The following is an 18,367-nucleotide window of genomic DNA, read 5'->3' as shown; positions in this document are numbered from 1 at the left end:
ACACTAAAATCAAATCCGATCAGATATGAATGCATAAATGTATAGTCCAAAAAGAATGTATAATAAGCAAGTCATTTGAACAATCCAATTGATATTCATAGTAATGAAAAAATGTATGCAAAGAAAGAATGCGCCATTAAAGAAGACAACTGCTGCCTTGACAACTTTAAATAGCAATAGCACTTAGACGTATATACCGCTTTACAGTGCTTTACAGCCCTCTCTAAGCGGTTTTACAGAGTCAGTGTATTGCCCCCGACAATCTGGGTCCCCATTTTACTCACTTCGGAAGGATGGAAGGCTGAGTCAACCTTGAGCCTGGTAGGATTTGAACTGCCAAATTTCAGGCAGCCGGCAGTCAGCAGAAGTAGCCTGCAGTACTGCACTCTAACCACTGCACCACCGTCGCTTATGTTTGCTTTAATAAATGTTTGCTTTAAGAGTCTAATTCTGCGCTATTAAATGTCTCTTTATTCCAGGTCATGGAAATCAAAGGACAAATGATCCACGTCCCAGAATCAAACTGTATTTTGTTTTTGGGCTCACCCTGTGTGGACAAGCTGGACGAACTGATGGGTCGAGGCCTCCACCTTTCAGACATACCAATTCACGATGCTACCCGTGATGTCATCCTTGTCGGGGAGCAGGCTAAAGCCCAGGATGGCTTGAAGAAGAGGATGGACAAGCTTAAAGCAACCTTAGAACGAACACACCAAGCTCTAGAAGAGGAGAAGAAGAAAACCGTGGATCTTCTTATCTCAATCTTCCCGGAAGAGGTAGCTCAGCAGCTTTGGCAAGGGCAGCAAGTTCAAGCCAGAAAATTTGATGACGTTACCATGCTCTTTTCAGACATTGTTGGCTTCACTGCTGTCTGTGCCCAGTGTACACCCATGCAAGTGATCAGTATGCTCAATGAGCTGTACACCAGATTTGACCACCAGTGTGGATTCCTAGATATCTATAAGGTAACATCTTTCACCCTTCAAGTTTTTCAGAACTATGATATTGCTAACATATCTTTTTCTTAGAACACAGTGAATAGAACTAACAGTGTTCTATTTTCTTAATAAAAGGTTGATCTAAGTAAATGACAGTTACATGATTGTTGTTGCCAGAAATTTGCCTAAAGGGAAAAAAATGAGCAATGGGGTGATCCAATCTAGAAATGTGAATAGTCTAAATAGTGTCAAACTCAATTTCATTGAGGGCCACATCAGGGTCGTGTTTGACCTCAAAAGGCCAGGGCGGAAGGTGTGACCATGGTGGGTGTGGTCATGGTGGGTGTGGCCATGGTGGGTGTGGCAAGGGACTGCACCTCCACACACATGGTTTTGTACACTTATAAAAATAGAGAGGCGTACATTTCTGTGATTTTGTTTTTTTAATACTTACTTGATCTACTAGTTCACTTTATGTGAGAGAGACCAGATCAAGAAACTGACTCCATAGGAAGACTAGAACTATAAATCATTGACATAGGCTATTGTAGCAGAATCCTGCAAGCCTGACAAGTGAAATATTTTACTTTTCCTCCCTTTTATAACCTTCTGAGTCAAGGACGGCCTCCTGGAGCACTCCGGAGGCCCCGTTTTGGTCCTGGAAGGCCTCCTGCCTCACTGTGGTGGCCAAAACTGGTTGCAGGGGGGCATGTGTGGCCGGCGATGGCCCATTTTTGCTAGAGGAGGCACTGTGGACCCATTCTTTGCTATTTCCAGGCTGGTCCCATGGGCCAGATCTAAGCACGCGGGCCTTGGGTTTGACACCCTTGTTTCTGATGGCAAGAATCACATCTTTAAAACGATCCTATTTTTACTGTTGATATATAATCAACAAATTAGAAGTGAGCTGAGTTGCAACCATACTTCTGGATGTACCATGTTCAAAATTGGCAGTCCTCCCACTCCCAGATTTAATTAGCACATTGTATTTTAACAATTTCAGATTTCTCCTATTTCACTCAATTGTCTTTTAGTTCCAAGGCTGAAGAGTCTAATTCTATTAAGGTAAATAACTGGTACAAATGTGCCCCCTCTTCCACTTTCAAAAATCAAATTTGAGACCATTGTATATAAAAAGCAAAATCACATTACAGGTAGTCCTTGACTTACAACCACAGTTGAGCCCAAAATACGTGTTGTTAAGCAAGACAGTTAAATGAGTTTTGCCACATTTTATGACCTTCCTTGGCACAGTTTTTAAGTGAGTCACCACAGTTGTGAAGTTAATAACATGGTTGTTAAATGAATTTGTCTTCCCCATTGACTTTGCTTGTCAGAAGGTCACAAAAACTGATCAGATGACCACGGGATACTGCAACCATCATAAATACCAGTCAGTTGCCAAGTTTCTAGATTTTGATGACGTGACCATGGGGATGCTGCAATGGTCATAAATGTGAAAAACAATCACAAGTCACTTTTTCAGTGCTGTTGTAAGTTTGAACAGTCACTAAACCAATGGTTGTAAGTGAGGAACTACCTTTAAGTGGTCTAGAGTCCATGTCAGGATTCGAGCAATCACTCTAATTAAATCATGATTCTCGAGCCAAACTTCAAAAAACTTCAAATGATTTATTCGAGGCGACATACTGGCACTGCCCTGTATGAAGCCAACTCTGGCATGCGTAATCTACAGTCCCCTGTGACCCTGTTTCCCCCCTCCCCCCTGGGTGTCTCATAAACCAGATGCTCCAATTGAGCACATTCACAGGCTGGGTTTCATCATTCATATTCTCTAATTAAATATATTTATGAGCAAAAGCTTTGGTATTTTAGTTACAAACTTTTAAAGATAAGAGTTGGAATGTACTTTCGCTTTCAAACTGCTGCACTGCTCTTCCAAATTTCCTCCCCTCCCCCTTTTTAATGGCAACTACTAAAACAGGCATAGGAATGTTTTATGAGTTGATAGTCTACTTATGTATCTAAATTCTAGAACAGGGGTATCAAATTCAATTTAAGTGAGGGCCACATCAGGGTTGTGTTTGACCCTGGGGGCTGGGGTGGGTGTGGCCAGCTTGATGTCACTTGTGTTGGGGACACCTGTGGTGGCCTGAGTGCTATGCCAGCAAAAACAGGCTCCTGAGCTCCATTTTCAGCTGTGATGGCCCCCTGCAGCCCTCTGCCAGCGAAAATGGAGCTCGGGTGGGCCATGCATGCCCCTCCCCGAGTCCCATTTTTGGTCGCAACGGCCTCCTGCAGCCCTTTGCCAGTGAAAACAGAGCTCCATTTTTGCTGGCACTGAGCTGCAGAAGGCTATCGCAGTCGAAAACAGAGGCTGGGAGGACCGCATGTGGCCCTCCTGAGCTCCATTTTCACTGGCAGAGGCACCGTGGGCCGGTCCTTTTCTGTTTCCAGGGTCTAAGTACCCCATGGACCAGATCCGGCCCCCTCACCTTGAGTTTGACACCCCTGTTCTAGAACATTCCGAGAAAACACATGTCTGGTGAATGGTTTCTTTATAGAGAGAAACATCCAACCTTCTTATTTCTTAGTTGCTGCTCTGGGCTGATGGAATGATTTATTGCTATCAAATGATGCCTGGGTATTAGATTTTCTCCAAAAAGTTAGGAGACTTATTGGCTGTGATGTTTTTGCAGTTAATTTCTGTGTGGGCTTTCTTTGGTTTTTCTTTTGGGATGCATAGTGACAGGGTGAGCAGTGTCTATTTGTATCTTTCTATTATCTTCAAACATGTTTCTCAAGCTGAGCAGTGATGAATATGAGATGAACAGATCTCTTTGATACCTTTAAATTCCAAGGGGTGGATGCTAAGAAACGTATTGGATTCCTCCCCCCCCCCCCCACCAATTCTGTTTTCCACTTTGAAAGAAACGGCACAAGAAATTCACAGAATCTTTGGATAACAAGCTGCCATATGTGGTGAGCAGATCATAATATAATTTAGGAGCATGTGCGTAAGCATTGCTAATTTTGCAGTTATATCAGCTCAGCTGTCTTAGATATCTAATTCCCAGCACAAGAAAATTAAATCATTTTCTGAAAAAAAGTGTTCTTAAAAATGCTCAGTCGCTTCAAGATGTTGTCTTCCTTCCCAGATGATACATTCCCCCTTTGGTGCATTGTTTGACAGGTTGGGACATAGGATTTTCTACTGTAAATTATTACCCATTAACCTCCCATAAATTCTAGTAAGAGTTAAGAAAATGCCTTTTACCAGGCATATTTTTTTTTTTTAAAAAAATGTAATCAAATGGTGAAAAGATACCATATGATGGAATGTAGTCGGGAGTTGCAGAAGGGGGGTGCTCTTTCCCAGAAAGCAAAGAGATAGCAGAGTGTTTGGAATTTATGGTAGGCAGAAAGATCAATTTTTTTTTAAAAAAAGGTAAAGGTTTCCCCTGCCCAGTCATGTTCGACTCTAGGGGGTGGTACTCATTTCCGTTTCTTAGCTGAGGGGGGCATAGTTATCTGAAAATACTTCAGTGGGTCATGTGACCAGCATGTGACCACCGAGGTACACAAATGCTGTTAATTTCCCATTGAAATGGTACCTATTTATCTACTTGCATTAGTATGCTTTCGAACTTGTAGGTTGGCAGGAGCTGGGGCAATGAACGGAAGCTCAACCCATCATGCAGTGCTTGGGTCTTGAACCTGGGCTATCAGGAAGGCAAAGGCAATTCCTCCCCCCCAGCAATTCATAGAGTATATTTAATATGAGGGAAGAATAACACGTGGAGTTACCTTTGAGTAATTCTTTGTTGCTGTTCATCTATAGATAGAATTTTGCCAGACTTTGACCAATTGGTCTCACTATACTTGCTGATGTAGTCAATCCATCTTGTTTTAGGTCTCTTTCATGGATGCTTTTTATCAAGTGGGATCCATTCTATGACTTCCTTGGCCCACATGCCAATTCTTCTTACTAGGTGACCAATCTATTTCCATTTCAATTCTTTTACTCTCTTGATGATATCATATACTTTTGTTTGTTCTCCAGTCTAGGGGTCGCCAACCTTTTAGACCTCAGGGACCACCAAACTCATAATTTTAAGTCCCATGGATCAGAGACCCTGGGAAAATGCCCAAAAAAGTCTGCAGGAAAATTCCCCACCCCGTTTTCCTACTGATCGATCATTCTTTATCGCAAGATACCGTCTCCAGCTCCGTTCTCAGAGGAGGGAGGGAGAGAGAGAGAGAGAGAGAGACAGACAGACAGACAGACAGACAGACACTCTCTTTTGGCTTCATGCAAGGAAAGCAGCAGAAGCAGCAGAAGTCTTTCTTTCTCTCCCCCAAACTCTGCCAGAAATGAGTCTTTGTGAGACTTGTCGCGCCATCGCAGCCTCTTGGAGAGGATGCCTTGCAGGGTCCCAAAGACTCATTTCTGGTTTGGGGGAGAGAAAGAAAGACTTTTGCTGCTTTCCTTGTGTGCAGCCAAAAGCAGAAGAAAAAAACGGAAATAAGCAGCCCTGTGTCTAGGCAAGGCGCGTGGGCCGAGTGGGGCAAGTTCCTCCCCTCTGTCCTTTCCCCCCTCCCCTCACTACCTCATGTTGTTCACAATGCAAGCGACGCAAGCCTTGTGTTCCCACGGGCCACGTGGGCGGCGCAGCCTTGTATTCCCGCGCAACCTGGATTAATTGTTTTGGGGGGTGTTTTGGGGGTGACATTTCTCTGTGGACCACCAAAATTTCTTATGGACCACCAGTGGTCCCGGCCCACTGGTTGGCAACAACTGCTCTCATCCATGTGCAAGTCTTTCTATCTTTTATTTTCTAACATTAAATTCTCCTGAGATAATTAGATATACTCTATGAATTGCTGGGGGAGGGAACTTTGCCCTCTTCCTGTCTACCAGAGATTCCAAGCTCTGCTGTCTATTTGCCCTCTGGGAATCAGCCCCTCCCTCCTATTTCTATGGAGATCCTGAGGCATCCAGATCATGGTTGTCCCAAAGGTTCTTTTTTCAAAAGGCAACTGGACTTTGTTTTTCCTTGAAGATATTTCGCTTCTCACCCAAAAAGCTTCTTCAGTTCAGACTGAAGAACTGAAGTCAGAATTGAAGAAGCTTCTTGGATGAGAAGCAAAATGTCCTCAAGGAAAAACGAAGTCCAGTTGCCTTTTGAAAAAAGCACCTTTTGGGCTTCCCACCTGTGATTACGCACTACATTCTACCACAGGACATCACTTACTGTTCAAAAAAGTATAGCAGTTCCTTTCATCTCAATGTGAATAATTAAGTACAGTAGTGGCAATGTGGATTATCTGTGCTCTTAAAAAGGCAGTGAATCTTTTTCTTTCTGGCATCAAAAGCCCACAAATTGAGCAACCATGCTTAAAAATCCAAACTCACTCCATCCCTTCATCTGTGCTCTGTGCGGAAGCTTAATTGCATTCTGTTACATCCATGCTGTATGCTGTTTTCATTTCCCACAGCTGTAATCTGAGTCTCACTAAACCAGATTCTTGCCAGAAATTTCTTTTTTTAAAAAAGAACAAACTTTCATGGTGTAAAGACTGCTAACAGGACAGTTCCCTCTCCTTAAGCATTTTTCTCTTTTTAAGGGATGGCTACATTGACCTTACTTAGACAAAACATTTTAAAATATTCACTTGCAGTCTATGATTTCGCACGCAAAACCATGCCATTCTTCTTCAGATTCAGATCCTTCATTAGAATGTGCTTCATGTGTAAACATTAGAGCAATGAAACACTTAAGTAACCGTCCCTCTCATGGTTGTACTCAAATGCCTTTTACTTCAAGAACACAGTTGGAAATGCTGGAGAATGTTAAGAAAAGTATTCCTTACTCTGTGTTTCTACCTGAATTTCCGAATGCTGGTCTGAGGCTACTTTTCCATCCAAAACTGTTAGTTTTAATATAGGGTCATCTCAAATCCCCTGAGATTTAGGAATAGGGTTCAAATAAAATCGAACCCTAGAGTTTCAGAACAATATGTGCCCTGATTATCTAGGGTGCTATATTAAAATCAAGATACTTTTTAGTTGTGTTCAAAATAATAAGAGTTGGAAAGGACCTTGGAGGTCTTCTAATTCAACTCCCTGCTCAAGCAGGAGTCCAAATAACATTTCAGACAACTGCCATCTGGTCTTAAAAACTTCCAGTGTTGGAGCACCCACAACTTCTGAAGGCAAGCTATTTCACTGGTTAATTGTTGTCACGGTTAGGAAATTTCTCCTTAGTTCTATCTAGGTTGCTTTTCTCCTAGATTAATTTCCATCCATTGCTTCTTGTCTTGCCTTCTGGAGAAAAGTTTTTGTACACTGTGTGAAGAAAATGTGAATCTCTGGGGGGGGGGGAAGCAAAGTGGAATGCATGCATGTATTTGTGGCGAAGAGAGATGAAATGAAAGTCTGAAAGGTTAAATAAGCAGACACGTTAAAATTCTGATTTGTAGGTCTTAAAGTGGTAGCTGGCATGGAATGGCTTGCTTTTAGTTTCCTGCTGTTAAATTACACATTAAAAGCTATCTAAAAATATACTTTTCTGATGCTACTCTCCTATACAAATAATTAGTGTAGTTGCTATAGAGATATTAGATTATCACAAAGGAGACAGCTCATGTGACATCAAAGAGGAGGAAAAATTATGTGACTTAATCTACTTTAAAAACAAAACAAAACACAACCTCATATTAGCATGCATATATTCATGCAGAGTCTATATACTTAAAATGCCATCAGCAAAAGATTTTTCAAATTACAATTCTAGTTTCACCAAGCAATTCTGCGACATTATACTAATTTGCTCAAGAACAAAGCTGAAATGGCTCCCATTTATTTTAACTAACGTTTTCAAAGTGAGAAAAAAGTCAGTCCTTCGGGCAGTTGTTTTCAACATTTTGAAAACAACAGTACCGCATCTTTCTCGGTAATATTTAGAATTGTACCCTCAACCACTGAAGAAAAGATAATCTTGTGTGCTGCTTATAAACTGGGTTGGTTCATAAATGAAGCAAGATAGTTGAATGAAGAAGTGGTGATGAGGCAAGAGAGATTTAGTGTAGCGAAGATACAAAGCCAAGGAAAGGAGATGATTGAAAAAAAGGTGCACATTGGCCACATTTAACACACTTATAACAGAAAAAAGGAGTTGGAAGGACCTTGGAGGTCTTTTAGTCCAACTCCCTGCTCAAGCATCCCAGACAAGTGGCTGTCCAGTCTCTTCTTAAGAGCCTCCAATGATGGAGCGCCCACAACTTTTGAAGCCAAGCTGTTCCACTGGTTAATTGTTCTCACTGTCAGGAAATTCCTGCTTAGTTCTAGGTTACTTTTCTCCTTGATTAGTTTCCATCCATTGCTTCTTGTCCTGCCTTCAGGTGCTTTGGAAGGTGGATCTCCTCTTCTTTGTGGTAGCCCCTCAAATAGTGGAATACTGCCAGGGATTCCATCGGTATAACAACGGGGTTCGATGATCATGAGCCTTGCTTGCACGTTCGATTTTTCAAAAAGGTTTTATATTTACCTTTTTTGTAGTCCCTGTGACTAAAACTGCTGAGGTGCAGCAAACCGCTCTGCCACACGAATCAGCTGTGCTCTCACAAAAGGGAATAAAGCACAGGAACGAGCAAGGGCAGGCGGGCCTACCTGTTCATCGCAGCGAACTGGTTCGCTGCCAGCTGATCTTCAGAGCAAGGGATTTGCCCAAACTGGTTCGAACCGGTAGAATCCCATCCCTGAATACTGCTATCATGTCACCCCTAGTCTTTTTTTTTTTTTCAGAATAAATTCTACCCAGTTAAAAAATATACATCATTACTGAAATCTGAAGACTCGGCTGCACAGAAAAAAGTTCAAAACCTCGCTCAATCATGAAATCCAACAAAAAACACAAATGATTTTGTTAATTGCTCTTCTATCTCACCACAGAATTATTTTGACAGTATATCATTTATAGCAAGGGTCCCCAACCTGTGGGTCACAGCCACTACAGGGCCGTGGCCTGTTTGTAACTGGGATGTGTGAGCAGCAGGCCAGCTCGCTTGCAGCTACACTCGCGCTCATGGCAGGTACCAACACTCGCAGCCCCACTCATGTGAACAGCAGGCGCCAGTGCTCACAACCCCACTTGCACAAGCAGTTGGCACTGGAATTCACAGCCCCACTGATTTGTGTGAGCCCGCTGTTCACACAAATGAAGCTGTGGGCATGTGCACATGTGCCTGCTTGCCCCTCACACAAAACCATCTCTTCTTCCTCCACGCACTAGGCTGCCAACCCAGGAAGGTTGGGGAATGCTGATTTATAGGCAGAGAAGCCCAAGAGAAAGGGAAACATAGAAGCCTTGTTAGTAGACAACTTTGATAGTGCTTTATATTACCGTATTTTATTTTCAGACTGTGATTTCAACAATTGGTGTGACTAGCAGAAATGTAACTGATGCGACAGCCATGAAACTGCAATAATAAAAAAAGCTTTATTTGTTGACAGTTTGCTTATCAGAGTAACACCAGCATAATTTGCTATGGAGAACAATGGGGAACATTTATCCTATCTTGTGCGATGTTTTATCTTGCGCCATGTTTTAAAGGAATACATGTTATTAATGGTGATCTTTATTGAGAATACTTTACAAAACATACTTGTTATATGCTCTGGGAAGTTTTAAAGGAAAAAAACATCAACAGAAAATTAATATCCCCCAAACCATATCTGGGCACTTCATTTTCTATGATGTACGTTTTATTTGTATTCTGCTGAAATTCTCGTAACCAGGACAATATAAAAAATGAAATATGGGTAGTCTTCAACTTAGCGACCATTCAAAGTTATGAGGGAGCTCCCTGGGGGTGCTTACAATCCAATTTTGAAAATCCAATGCCTCCTCCTGTGATCATGTAACTTGTATGTAAGGCGCTTGGTAACCGGTTTGAAATTATGACCACTTGTAGCATCCCATGCTCATGTTTTCAGTTTTGTTGAAAAGCCAGCATTTACTTTTCCTTTTTGTCCAAACCAATCCTTAGCGAACAGTGGGTTTGCTTAATGGCCATGGCATTTGCTTAACAGCCACCACAAAAAAGTTTGTAAAATCACATGGGTGAGCCGATTTACAACTGTCTTGGCTTACAGCCATGATGGGCAGCCTCCTTTACAGTTGCAAGTTGAGAACGGCATGTAAATAATAACTATCACCCTCCCAAATCTTCATTAAACCAAACTCAAAATGACTTTCCAGTCACTACTGAATTAGTGATTTAACGTCCACTGGCACATAAATGTTCCCAGCATTTTTCAGAATGCCATGAGAGAGTGGGCATAATGTAGGGGCACCACCACATGTGGCAACATTTCTACGGGCAATTTCCAGTTTTAGTTTCTCATTGGACCGCTCCCATTTGTTTCTTGCTCTCAGATCAGAGTATTTTAAAACAACCACATATGCCACTCAAAGCAGCTGAAAGAAATATTTGAATGTTTATTATGAAAGATCAGCAATCATCAAAAGCAGTTCAGAGGCAAAATGGAGCAAAAGAGAAACCAAGTAGGAGAGGCAGGAACTGCAGGGAATGGTGTGGGATTAGGAATGGATTTCCAGAGGAAAAATTGCAGACTACAGGAACTAGGAGCACTACTCTGGTAACCCTGAGGACACAAGCTATCTTCAAGGAATATAAATCTTTCCATTCCCCACTATCCTGTCAGAGTCGAAGAAGCTTCTTGGATGAGCAGCAAAACGTCTTCCAAAAGAAAAACAAGAAAGTCCACTTGCCTCCTGAAAAAAGCACCTTTAGGACAACTATGACTTGAATGACTGAGAATTTCTACAGATTTTTAGATATACAATTAGGGATGAACATCTTTTGAATGGTGTGGGAGTAAGATTGGATTTCCAGAGGAAAAATTGCAGACTACAGGACGACTCAGGTGACTCTGAGGACGCAGATAAACCTCCAAGTGCTTCAGTGACCTTCTAAAAGGATGCAGATGACCAGCGGTCTGCAAGGAATATAAATCCTTCCATTCCCCACTATTCTGTCAGAGCTGAAGAAGCTTCTTGGATGAGCAGCGAAACATCTTCAAAAGGAAAAAGAAGAAAGTCCAGTTGCCTCCTGAAAAAAAGCACCTTTAGTACAGGGAAAGGTACAAAAGATGCAAATACGTTATGTAGGAACAGGAGACTGAAATTTCTAGCCCTATCTTGGCCACAGACCCAACTGGATGATCTTAGGCCAGTGACTCTGCCAGCTTTAGGAAGGAAACAACGGCAGACTTTGTTCCTTTGTATTCTGAAGTCTAGCGATAGTTTGTGGAGCCTCACAGCTGTCTTGCTCAGCAGTGCAGTGTTCAACCACCATAGAGGACAAGATTACTGTGCTTTGTTTCATGCTGTACCAGGCAATGAGTTACTCACTCCCTCTGTCAAAATAAATCTATGGTCCGTAAATTGACCTCCTATCAGATTTATCTTCACCTCAGGCCAAAGCTGTATACCCAGTAAGTTTTGGATCATTAGTACAGAGTACTTTAAATAAAAGACATAGCTCTTTTTAAGCATGTACTTAGATTGCTTTCTGATATTCCTGGGTTGGCTAACTGACATTTATATTCATAGCCTTTACTGGCTATGTCAGATCTATTCACAGTTAACCTATATCAGCGGTTTGGACTCCTGTGCCAAAAATTGCGTGCTCTCACGCTCATGTGCCAGCACCCAGAAGGTAATGTGTGTGCCCCCCCATGCCCCCTGCACATGATTCCCACCCCCTTCTACCCCCTTATCTGCACTGTGCCTCCCAGCTGATTTTTGGCCAGTTTGAGGCCTTTATCGGCCTCCCAGAGGCTCGAGGGAAGCCTCTGTAGCCTTTGTAGGCCGAAAAATGGGTCCGTTTCATCACTTGCAGTATTTCCAGAAATACAGGAAGTGATGAAACGGGCCTGGTTTTCGGCCTACAAAGGCTGCAGAGGCTTCTTTCAAGCCTCTGGGAGGCCGAAAAAGGCCTCAAACCAGCCGAAAATCAGCTGGGAGGCACGCACATGCGCAGTGAGGTACGTTTGCCTGTGGCTTGCCTACCCACACAAATGGCTCTGCGTGCCACCTGTGGCATGTGTGCCATAGGTTCGCCATCATAGAGCTATAATAATTACTTTTCTCTGCTGTAATTTAGAAAGTTGATAAGTCTTGTTACCTATTGGGTTTGATTGAGCAAGTAACTTTACATTGTTCTTTTTCATTTCTGTTTTGAAATAGAATAGTGGCTAATATCCCAAAGAAGTGTTATTTTCTATTTCTTACTTAGATTATCCAGTCTATTCAACCTGTCTTTTTTTTTTTTTTTTGTCCTCTGCAGATACAGTTAGATCTTGATATAATAGAGGATGTACATTAGGGATGGCCAACTGCGGCAATTTTACGATCTGTAGACCCAGAATTCCTGAGCCAGCCATGCTAGCTGTAATTAACTACGAAATTATTATTAATGAATAATTAATTAATTAAGCAATTAACTATTACTGCATATAATTTATTAGATGTTACTTGCCATTGCCAGTTTCCTGGGTGCAAACAAGTATTGTTAGTAAAAATAAATATTGATTTATCCTTTTTTTCTTCCATAAAACGAACAACGCTTCATTCCGTATATTTAATTTTCTAGTTTTTAAATTTCAAACTGAAGCCTTTTGTTCTTGCTTGATAGCCCAGTATTATTCCTAATTGGGTTCTGCAATTTAATTTATTCCTTTTTTTTTCTTTTAGAGACATTTAAATACATTTGGCACTCACATACCTTTAATTGTGACAGATAGGGCTTCTTCTCCTTCCCCAACTCATCGGGGATTTCATCTGCATATTTTGTAGGCAAACAATTTTGAAGGTAAGTATCGTAAGTGCTTCTCCCCAGAGATCAACTGACAACCTCTATCAAACCAAAGGCATCTTCTCATATTTAGCAGGTTTTGTTATGTTTTTACTTTCCGCAACCCCATTTTGCTCAAAGCTGTAGCTTAACATTTTTTTTTATGTTTTACTCTTTTGTTCTTCAAATAGTTTTCAAAATTCCTGGTTGTAATGCTCTCCCTGTTATCATACTTTACTCTCTTTATTTTTTTATTGAACTTGTTTTCAGTGTCAGCCTAGAACACGTTGAATTTCTTAAACGTATTCACTCTTATTGGTTATTATGAGATAAGTAGAGGTAGTCCTTGACTTAATGACCACAACTGAGTCCAATATTTCCACTGCTAAGCGAGGCAATTGTTAAGTGAGTTCTGCCTCATTTTATGACCTGTTTGCCACAGTTGTTAAGTGAATCAATGCAGTCATTAAGTGAATCATGCAGTCATTAAATAAATCTGGCTTCCCCCATTACCTTTGCTTGTTGGAAGCCAGCTTGGAAGGTTACAAATAGTGATCCCTTGACCCCAGGACAGTGCAACTCTCTCATAAATGCATGTCAGTTGCCAAGCGCCCGGATTTTGATCATGTGACCATCGGGATGCTGCAATAGTCATAAGAGTCATGAATTACTTTTTTCAGTGCTTCAAATGGTCACTAAACGAATAATTGTAAGTTGAGAACTACCTGTACATGTATATTTCATAGGAATAAAATATGCAATGAACAGGTATATGTTGTCAACTCGCAAAGCATCCCTGAGCTGCTTTTGAATTGCCATGGGCAAGGGGGATGGGAGAGCGAACTTCACAGCTGCCTCAAGGAGCTGGTATTTCAGTCAAAGCAAGGCACATTCCTACTAATACACCAAGCTTGTCTCCACGGGAGACAATGAAGTGGCTGGAGGGAGTGACTTTTACAACCTGCGAAATTGCTTTGTTGGGGAATGTGACTGATGACACATATTGGGGGGAGGGGGAAACAGGGTCAGAGGCAAAGCACGAATTAACTGAGGTCAGAGTTGGCTCCACCTGGTCTGTACTGGCATGAAGCTCTGAATAAATAAATGGATTTCTTTTGAAGCTTGGCTAGAGGCTCATGATTTAATTAAGGAATCTGCCAGAACCTTGACATATGTATATTTTAATGTTAAAAAGTAGCTTTTATCACCCTTCATATTTATTGGGATTTCATGCCAAACGTCTGAAAACTCAAGTTCCATCAGCCGCTTGGTTTATTTGAATTTCCTCCTGGGAAAACTGTTTCTTTTACTTTTTGTCTTCAGTTAGCAGCCCTTTTATTAATTGCAACATTCCTGCCAGTTGGTAAGTCCTCATCCTTTATTTTCTTAATAACAGACTTATTAGGGTGACCAAAATTTCACAGTTTTATTTTGATGCATGCATCCTGTTAATCTGTTTGCTTTAGGCTGAAAAAACTTCAGCAAATTAGTTTCATTGTGCTTTCCTTTTAAAACCACTTGATGGTTCTTTCTTTCTAACAGTGCAAAATTGATGCTTGAGCACAATTTCACGGTCACATTGCATAAAATAATATATGTAGAGAGCATACATATATCCCTCTTGGAATATTATATCCCTGATTTCTTTAGAATGTATTAGACGTTTCAGTTATAAAAGTTATAAAATATTACAAGCTTAGAACATTGATGCATACATTCTTCACCAGTCATAATTAGTAAGAGGATAAAGAAAAATTTATCTCCATGTACTTAGAGATAAACTTGGTGCTAAAGTACAGATAACCAGTTGTCAGGATTTCTGTAATCGAATTTCCTTTTTTTGTAAAATACATATACATATATACACATATGGGCACACACAGAAGCACACGAACATACACACACATATATACACATGTTGTGGCTCCGAGTCCTGAGTCTGCATTGTTAGAGGAAGAGGACTCAGAAGATGAGGAGGTGGAATTGGGAATGCCTTCCTCCCCAGGACCTTCCTCTTTGGCAATGCCTTCCTCCCTGATTATGCCTCAGGTTTCGGCAGATAACCGAGAGGGACAGCCTGGGGCTAATCAGGAGGAGGAGGGCATATCGGAGAAGCCTCTGACAGAGAATCAAGCAGACGAATGCTGGCTTGATGCTAGGCAGCATCGCAGGAAAAAGTGTGAGCTGCAGCGTAGGAGGCGTGGACGAATCAGAGAGTGAGCTGAGTCATGGAGACACACCCCACAGGGGATAAAAGTGGGTGTGTTTTCTCTGGAAACTCCGTACGGGATAAAGTGTGGATTTTCTGTCGAGCTTCGGTGTATCTTGTTTCTTGAAAGCTTTCGTGATTAATGTTTCTGGTTATCTTGTCAGACTTGGCAGGTAGCGTTTGTGATACTGCCAAGAACATTGCCTGCTTAAAGGAATTAACTCTGTAAATACTGAATCTTCTTGCCTGTCTGTATTTGGTCGGAGTTTGGACTTTTTCATCTTCCTTGGAAAGGTGAGACATAACATACACATACACACATATACCATGTTTCCCCTAAAATAAGACCCACCCCGAAAAGAAGCCCTATCATGTTTTAAGCCCTACCCCAAAATTAGCCCTAATTAAGACCAAGCCCACCCCAGGGTGCAGGGGATGGAGCGAGGTAAAAATTAAGCTGGGGTGGGGATGGGGAGGTGGAGCTGCGCTACTTACCAGGCCTCACACACCCTGACACCTGCCTCACCTTCTGTGGTTGCTTCTTCTTGGCCCACTTGTTCTGCGGCTGCTTGCTGCCACTAACACATGTTGCCCCCAGCCTCCATTTTGCCATAAGAGCCTTCTGAAAAGCCCTCTGCAGCTGAGAAATGGGTTCCAGATTGATGCACACGATGCCTCCTGGCTTCCATTTCACCTTCAGATGCCTTCCGGAAAGCCCTCTGCAGGCGAAAAGAGAGCTCTGGATCAAAAAGAAGCCGTATCCAACCTTATTTTTGGGGAAACATGATATACGTATACTCACATATACATACAGTATACATAATCAGACCAAAAAGAATACTGGTTTTTTTTGCTCCAGATGTTGGATAAAGATGAGACACTTGAGAGGAGAGGATCATAAACAGGTCCTCTTCTGATGACATCACTGGACAGCTACATATATAATCTATACTTGAAAAAAAAATGTAGTTCTTTTAAAACATACACTGGATTGCAGTCTAACAAAGTAATCCTAGATGCATCTATTCATACTACTGCTACCAGTACTGTTAATAATATTCAGTGAGATTGAATCCCTTAAAAGTGCACCGGTAGTCCTTGATTTATGACTGGTTGCTTACTGAAAGTCAAAGTTATGACAGTCCATGAAAAAGCTACTTATAACCTGGATTTGAGATTACAACAATTGTCCCTCTCCCAAGGCCCCATAACTGCATTTTGGGTATTTGGTAATCATCCCACATTTATAGCCATTTGCAATGTCGTATGGTCACTTGCAGTGTTGTATGGTCACTGTCACTGAGATTTACAATGGTTTTGTCGGAAACTTGTTTTTACTTTGGGTGTTTTGGTGGAAGACCTCATAGCGAACAGTGGGTTCCCTTAACAACAGAGGTGTTATTCAGCAGGTTCTGACCAATTCTGGAGAACCGGTAGCAGAAATTTTGACTAGTTCGGAGAACCGGCAAATACCACCTCTGACTGGCTCCGCCCCCATCTATTCTCTGCCTCCCGAGTCCCAGCTGATCATGACTCATGACCAAAATTGTGAGCTCCATTATGGTTATAAGTCAAGGACTAACTGTGCAGCAGTAGGACTTAAGAATATCTGTTACGTGTGGTTCTGCCCTGGCATGTTAACGCTGAACATTATTGCTTTGCTTCTGTTGAAAGATTATTTTCATTTTTCCTGTGCACTTTTTTTTTTTTAAAAAAGGTTCACTCCTTCTTTATATAAGTCAATGAACAACCAATGGAGTAAAATATTATCTTCCTTGGACACAAAAACTCTTCCTAAAAATTAAAAAAAAAATCGCAAAATGTCCTTTAATATCAGTTAGAGAGGCTACTTGGTGAGAATTGATTGCTGCTTTCCATTCCCTTGAAAGTAGCTGTCTATGGTTCAGCACATTGTTCTTGTCAGACTATCTGTTTATCCCTAGTTCTCAGAGTAGTCCTGCTTTGACTACTAAGTAGGAACTATAGCGTGAAGTTAGAAGGAGAGCTTTCCTTGGTTGCCAGGTGGGTTATCATTAAATCCTGGCTGTGTGTTTGTGTTGTTGTTGTTGGTTTTTTTTTTAATGACCGTAAGCCTAATAACACCAATTACTTCATAATTAGACTTGGGAAGAAGAAGCAAGTTTTAGAAGAGCACACTTTAAACAGATGGTAGGATTATCACTTGGAGTCTCTTTGCCCTCTCTTTTCCTCTTTCTCTGCTCATCACGGGCTCATTTTCACAAGCAAACTGCTGTGCAGATGCAGCAGCTTTATTTATTAAGTAATCAAATTTATGTAGCTGCCAATTTCATGAGAAGTATTACTGTCTCAGAAGGAGATTGAGGTGTATGCGAGAAGGAGAGGGGTAAAAGAAGGTAAGAACAGGGATGATTTTTTTTTAAAAAAAGAAATATTTGTTCTAAAAAAGAAACCTGTCTGAGCCTGTTTGAAGATGTTATTTGTTTGCAACAATTACTTATAATGAACAGTCCCAGTCCAAATTCCTTCACTTGTATTGCAGCTATTAGAACGAAAAAGAGGAACTTTCTTTTGGCTTCTAGCTTCCACTGGATTTGCTTGCATCTTTGATTAGGAAAAAAGATTGAATCTGGGTTTCTCATTTATTTGTTTGTTTATTTATCTGTTCAATTTCTAAAGCACCCATCTCAATCAGCTACGCCAGTTGCCTTACAATTCAGTTGTTTTGAACACCACCCTGTCGCTCTCAGAAGCTACTAATTAAGCTTAACCTATATATATAGTGATTGCATCCTATATTCTGGTTCAAATTTCTAAAACATCTCCCATGTGAAACATCATCATCACTATGGCCTGGGGGAAAATAAGACTAGAGCTATATCATCCATACAAATAGCTAATCTTTGGAGAGGAATCACATATTTTTAAGTGATTGAATCTGCATAGATTTGCATATCATCAAAGAAAGTTCTGTAGGAATTCGATTTTAACAAAATTCTCACATGGCCCTGCACACTCCAGCTGATTTATCAAAAGTGTTTCCCCAGACTATTTTACAGATTCATTTTAAAAGAATGATAATCACAGTCCCCAGGTTTATATTATAAAAAAACATAGCAGAGATGGAAAAAGGCAAGGAAAGAAGAAAGATCGGGCATCAATTCTTAGTGCTGTATCCTTTTTCAAGTATATTTATTAAATGTACTTAGAAATCTTAATTTGTTTTAGAAATGTTTACAGACATGGTATGCAACATAATGGCTGAGAAAGAGGCAAATTCTATGCTAGTGTTCATTAGAATGGGTTGAAAATAAAACTGCTTATCTTGGAATGTTCCATACCTCAAATATTGCATACAGTTCTACCTGCCAAGGTATATGTGATGGAAGAGGAATCC

At 41.1% G+C, this 18,367-nt stretch overlaps 1 protein-coding gene across 1 annotated transcript in view; it reads left to right on the top strand.

The window, feature by feature from the left end:
* GUCY1A2 (guanylate cyclase 1 soluble subunit alpha 2) overlaps window positions 1–18,367 on the top strand; it is a 210,900-nt gene that overhangs the window by 93,367 nt on the left and 99,166 nt on the right. Inside the window, exon 5 of the mRNA XM_087966215.1 lies at window positions 480–965. Coding sequence (XP_087822341.1) covers window positions 480–965 — 486 coding nt within the window. The remainder of the gene's footprint in view (window positions 1–479; window positions 966–18,367) is intronic.

The sequence above is a fragment of the Notechis scutatus genome, chromosome 5 (genome assembly GCF_049901735.1).
Source record: "Notechis scutatus isolate UNSWTSFEM ecotype Mainland chromosome 5, rNotScu1.2, whole genome shotgun sequence".
NCBI classification, from domain to species: Eukaryota; Metazoa; Chordata; class Lepidosauria; order Squamata; family Elapidae; genus Notechis; species Notechis scutatus.
This window is presented reverse-complemented; position numbering and strand designations above follow the sequence as displayed.